General features: G+C 43.2%; 1 protein-coding gene across 2 annotated transcripts in view; it reads right to left on the bottom strand.

Moving 5' to 3' along the window:
• Positions 1 to 1,493: 1,493 nt before the first annotated feature.
• Positions 1,494 to 6,000, bottom strand: part of rai14 (retinoic acid induced 14) — a 30,155-nt gene continuing 25,648 nt past the window's right edge. For both annotated transcript variants that reach the window (XM_028974378.1, XM_028974377.1), the window contains 4 exons: positions 4,434 to 5,960; positions 3,950 to 4,120; positions 3,661 to 3,726; positions 1,494 to 3,412 (listed from right to left, as the gene is read on the bottom strand). In XM_028974378.1, coding sequence (XP_028830211.1) covers positions 3,338 to 3,412; positions 3,661 to 3,726; positions 3,950 to 4,120; positions 4,434 to 5,960 — 1,839 coding nt within the window. In that variant the 3' untranslated portion in view covers positions 1,494 to 3,337. The remainder of the gene's footprint in view (positions 3,413 to 3,660; positions 3,727 to 3,949; positions 4,121 to 4,433; positions 5,961 to 6,000) is intronic.

Below are 6,000 nucleotides of genomic sequence, written 5' to 3'. Positions count from 1 at the left end.
AACAGAGGATAACATGGACATTATGACAGATGGAATAAAACTCATATGGCCTTAAATAAAAAACAATGAGCTGGGAACTGTCAGTCACAAAATATTGAAGAGTATGTTTTTGTTTGTCTATATGGTCTATAGTTTGGTGAATTGGAAATGTTTCACAAATAATTGCTTTGTCAGTTCCATATTGAAGTGTGACAAACTGAAAAGAGCAGGAGTGCCAATGGACTGTCAGGAGTTCATAAGAAAACAGGTCCACACTGCCATCTACCTAAAATGATGGTAATATCCTGGTACAGAACTTAGATTAGCAGAAGCAATTCATTCAAATGTTTAAAAAAAAATCACCAAAATTCTTACAAAAATAAAAACAATTGACAAAAATATATATATATAAAAATAGTATGAAGTATGAAATTGTTTTCATAATTTGATTAAAAAAGATTAAGCTTCAACCCTTCAGCCACAGCTGAGTACTGAGTAAATGAAGTCGGACATCTTTGATTATTTGCTAACAGACAAAAATAATTTGACTTTGTAACAAGTGACCCTTTTCACTAAAATTTTTTTGGTCAATTACACAAACACACAGTCTTGACAAGTCTGCTCTTCATTCAGTGTTTCGAACACTGTGATTTTCCTCAGACGAACACAGTGTAATAAAAGGAAGAAGTGTGTCTGGTGTGCTGGTCGTTACATGGTACTTTATCATTCGCCCTTTGGGCGCAGGGATCGTCCAGGAGAGGAAGCTATAAAAGTTGTTGCCACCGGGGAGAAAGAACCAGATCAATGGCATCAGCCACAATTCAACTGGCCGCACATCTAAGAGGGAAGTAGAAAGCTCAGACCAACGTGCTGTACACATACCAAATGCCATCTGCCCGTGGGTCACACCGAACCTGTAGAGTGGGGCACTGCTCCTCACAAAGGTTTCTTAGGACCCCCCCCCCAAAATCCCCCGAAAATACATTTTTCCACAACTACAGACAGGAAACATGGTTCCTTTAATCCCGACTTCACTACATAAATCTACAAACTAAAACCAAAGCAGATGCAAAAGAAAGGCTGGCACTAACTGGGCACCAGCTCTAATTCCATCTGCAATTCAATTACAGTTAGTGAAAGTGAAGTCATTGTGAAACACTGCAGCAGAGCACACGGTGCAAACCACCACATGCCTCTGCTTTTAACCCTCACCCATGGTGATCAGCGGGCAGCCTCGAAAGGCTCCAGGGAGCAGTGTGTGGGGATGGCACCTTGCCAGTTTGGGATTTGAACCCGCAACCTTGTGATTACATGTTTACTTCTTTACCCACTAGGCCACCACTCCCCTGGAAGTGGTTTCAAACTGGGGACCTTTTGCATGCGAGGCGAACATGATAACCAGTACAATACAGAATACCTGCCACATACATACCCCCTAAATTATACATTTAGACAAGCAAAATGTTATTCCCCAATTTTGTCTTATGTGTACAGAGAGACTGAATCACATGGTCCATGTTTTATAAAGTTTAATAAAGTGGGCAAACAAGCACTTCACAAACCAAAAATATATATCAAAACACTCTCTATTACAAAGTACATTACAAAAGCACACAATATTTTTACACAGCCTGGGATTTCATTCTGAACAGACTACTGGACTTCAGGACCCATGCATGAAGGAACACCAGAACTTAGCTCCCCTCACCAGGGAAGTAGCGTTGTGACCGTGAAGTGTGCAGGTTGGTTCTCGCAGTACTCTGCAGTCTGAAGAACATCATACAGAAAACATCTTTTTTTACCCGAGGTCAGACAGACTGAACTCATAATGCAGTGTACCTTTTAGTTTAGCTACTGGGGTGGGGGTGGGGGGGTGGTGGCTGGGGGGGACATGGAGATGTGCTCAGATGTGGTTGATCTTCAGCTACCCATGAACAGTTACCTCACTTCTCTGTGCAGATGGGTTAGAAGGGCTCAGTACAAACATGTGGTTGTGATGCTCCTGAAGGTGAAGGCTGCATTTCATTCATGGCTGTGGTGTCATGACAACCACCGTAATAAACTAATCATTCAGTACAGACTACATAATTCAACTATTCAAAGCCTTATAATATCATTACCCATAATTTGTCAATCTGAATTATTAGTGCTAATGAGTTCATGGATCATAAAGCATTAATGTAACAAATAATATTAATGTTATTGTCCTACTAGTATTATGCAAAGGGCTGAGATTAAAAATAAAAAAAGGTTGCATCCATGTAGGGGGTAATACATTGTCAAAACATGCATCATAAAAATACTACATAAATGGCATCTTTTTAATCCACAGTAAAGTTCTCTGGGGACTGAAGGGGACTTGGGGACTGAAGTCAGGCACAAGGGTAACAACTCAGGTCTGGTTGTCTGGCTCACAGCAAAAGATCACTAACAGAGGATTCTACAGTGAAGAGTGCAAACACATGGGCATACAGAGCATACGGTGGTTAATACAACAAACACGCAAACATCCGTTCCTTAAAAAGGTACAATTTCAGCCAAAAATATGCAAAACCAGGTCCATTTACTCCCATACGGGAAATCAGAGAAGCAGAATCACAGCATCTTTTTTTCTTTTAGCAATTTTACAAACCATTTTCAAAATGCGCGTCCCTCTTGTGCTTCAGAGTACACAAGAGTGCAGGAAAATGTGTCGTTTCAGGATCGTGTGCTTACTTAAAAAAGGCACCTATACACATGAATTTGCATAGCGATGCTATAAGGGCAGCAATGCTTGATAGAGTTAATAAAATACCTCTGACCTCACATGAATGTTTTTTTCTTTTTATAAATTATGCAACAAATCAACTATTTAATCAAAATTACACAGCAACATTTTTTCATTTCACAAACATTCTTTGCAGAGACACACAAGCATGGATGCCAAATTCTGTTGCACTAAAAAGGAGACATGACTGAATAAGTTGGGGTGAATTCTCTGGGCAGTAGTGTTTGGTCATGTGTAGTGGTGGCCACAGAACATAAAGATGCCTTTGTCACTCATTCAGTAAAATGTTTTTACAAGGAACATTAGAGATGTAATTTACAGACACTAATTCAGGGACCTTAGGTGGACTGCAAACAAACCTGATTGTCTACTTTCTACCTGAGTAGGCAATAAAGTTCTCTGAACTCGAGCCACAGGGACAGGCTCCTTCTCACAATGATGAAATGGAAAAAGACAAATGGCCTTGTGTGAAATGATGCATGGCTTAAGTGGACGGATAAGCTACTACACAACCACATTTCAGAGTGATAAGAGAGGAAAGAATTTCCTTTTTGGTGATTTTGGCAGTAAACTCTCATGCTATCCACTGCCTCACTTCTCAGTTGGCATTTTGCACATCATGAGAATCTGCTTCAACGCCTTCTGTACATCTTCATCCATCTGGCCCTAACAAAAAAAAGAAGAAGAATAGAAAACATCCATAATGAAATACCAAGAGCCGCTGTAGAGCCATGGAGACATCATTACTAGCATTTTGTCAGATAGGAATGTCTGGCTTCAGGCATGTTTATGTACTGCAATTCTCTAATGAGCTACAATTACAGAATGCACTTTGCATGCATTTTATTTTAATAAAAAAACAAAACAAAACAACTAGGAAATTTCTCGTAATATTGAATGAAAAGGCCACATACCTGGACGGCATAGAGGAGATGCATCCTGTACACAGAGACAACCTCATGGTGCTGCTTCTTGGATTCCTAAAGAAGAAAAGAAGAAAATATTACTGACTGGTCGTACGCCTCCCCAAAAAATCTCTACTATACAGTATGAATGAGTTGACAGACATCAGAATCCTCACATCAGATCTGATTCTTAATCTCACCACAAGGCACCCTAAGGCTTCATTAGTCAGTAGATAGAACCCCAATTGTTTCTCAGTCAGATTGTAATCTGGTCACATGATAGAAGAGCAGCACTTACAGCGAGCTGGTACTGTAACTGTTTAATCTGCTGGTTTAGAACATCCAACTGCTGACTCTGCTGCCTCTTGGGGGTGCTGCTGCTGCAGCCGCTGCTGCTGCTGTAGGAAAGCTGGGACATGCTGTTCAGGGCATCCTTAAGCTTCCCGACTTCCTTTGTTAAATCATCAATCTATAGGAGTGACACACACACACACACACACACACACACACACACACACACACACACACACACACACACACACAATGTAAGACAACTCCCCAAAGGCTCATAAGTTCCATCATGGATTCAAACCCACTGTGTCCCTGAGCAAAACACTTAGTGAGCGTCTCCAGTGGTTACTATCCCTGTAACCACTGATGGACAAGACCATCTGATAAATGCTGTGAATGTAAATGTACGTGAACTTGTTATGCAAGACTATCTAAAAGGGTTAGAGCTCTAAAACTTAAACAAAGAAAAACATTCTTTATTTTCTCTTTACCTTCTTATTCTTGTCCCGTTCAGAAGAAACATGGTTCTCCACCTGCTTTTTCAGGTGGGAGATGAGCTCTTGGGCCTCACAATGTTTAGCGCTGAGTGTTTTGTTCTCCTGCTCCTGGCTGGAGACCAGATCCTGTAAGTTCTGTCTTTCACTACGTCCATCCTTTACCTCCTGCCAGGCGGCAGCCACCTCCAGAGCCATCTCGTCCTGCTTCCTCAGGGCGTCTTGCAGCAGGCCGGTCAATTGGGCTACCTCTCCCTCCAACGCTTCCCTCAGCTGCTCGTGCTCCAGTCGAGAAACCGTATCATCTGGAGTGCGCTCCTTCTCCACCGTCAGCCTGTTCTGCAGGGCATCTACTTGCAAGGTTTTCTGAGACAGCTGATGCTTCAAGGCCTCCAGCTCTGCCTCCAACTCCTTGATGGCACTACCCAGCGAAACCACAACCTGACTATGGTCAGTTAGGGGCACTGAAGACTGGGTTTGAGTTTCTGCCTCTTGTTTGAGCTGAGCAATCTCAACCAATGCTGCTGCATATCTCTTCTCACTTTGTGATAGTTCAGTTTGGACCACCTCCATCTTCACAACGAATCCCTGGACCTGCTGCTCATGGTACTGCCTAGTAACATAAGCAGCATCTGGTCCATCTGTTGACTCTGGAACCTTGGTCTGGAGCTGACTTCGAAGAGCACTCAGCTCATTCTTGGTTTCGCTATAAGATTTTGACAGCTCAAGCAGACGCTTCTGGAGACCTTCAATGACCTCGCCCATCTTGGTCTTCATTTCCTCAAAGTCTTTGGCAGCAGCCTCTACTGGAACCATGCCTCGGAGTGCCTCATGTAACATCTTGATCTCCTCCTGAGCCTCCTTGTACTTATCTATCAGTAGGGCCTTCTCTTGGTTGATGTTCTCCAGCAAAACATTGTAGTTTTTCAACTCTTCCTGACTACTAGAAGCCTCCAGGCGGCTCTCAAGATCTTTTATTTGGCTCACATCCTGCTCTTTCTCCTCTTGCATCTTTGCTAACTTCTCCCTCAGCTCTCTGACCTCTTGTTCAAGACAGCCCTTGAGCCTTTGAAGCTTCTGCATGACCATATCATCCCTCAGCTGGTCCTCGATTGCTTCCAACCCAAGGGCCTGAACCTCCTGAGTGGCCTTCAGGTACTTCTCTTCTGCAGAAGCCAGCTTGGCCTGTAACTCTGCTAACCCTGCCACCATGTCCTTGTCCCTTAGTTCATCATCCAGCATCCTGGGATTCAGTTGGGCCTGAAGAGAGCGGTTTGCTTCCTGGGACTCCTGAAGCTTAGACTGGACATAAAGCAGTGACTCTTTCAGCAACAGGATCTCCTCCTTGCTGTCGCCCTTCAGGTCCGATGCCTCAGAACGATCCTCTTCCTCCGTGTGGCCACCTACATGGATCTCGGCAGTATGTTCGAAGTCCGCATGGGTGGAGTGGTAGGATGTGTTTGAATCGATGCTATTAGGACGTGAGTCCTCCAGGCCTTCGTCTCCCTGTGGAGCTGGACGCTTCTACAGGTAAATCAATAGAGAAGGTTACAGATCTCTAGAT

This window comes from Denticeps clupeoides, chromosome 3, assembly GCF_900700375.1.
Source record: "Denticeps clupeoides chromosome 3, fDenClu1.1, whole genome shotgun sequence".
In the NCBI taxonomy this organism is placed as follows: domain Eukaryota; kingdom Metazoa; phylum Chordata; class Actinopteri; order Clupeiformes; family Denticipitidae; genus Denticeps; species Denticeps clupeoides.
The sequence above is the reverse complement of the archived record's forward strand: the minus strand, read 5'-3'. Positions and strand labels throughout refer to the sequence as shown.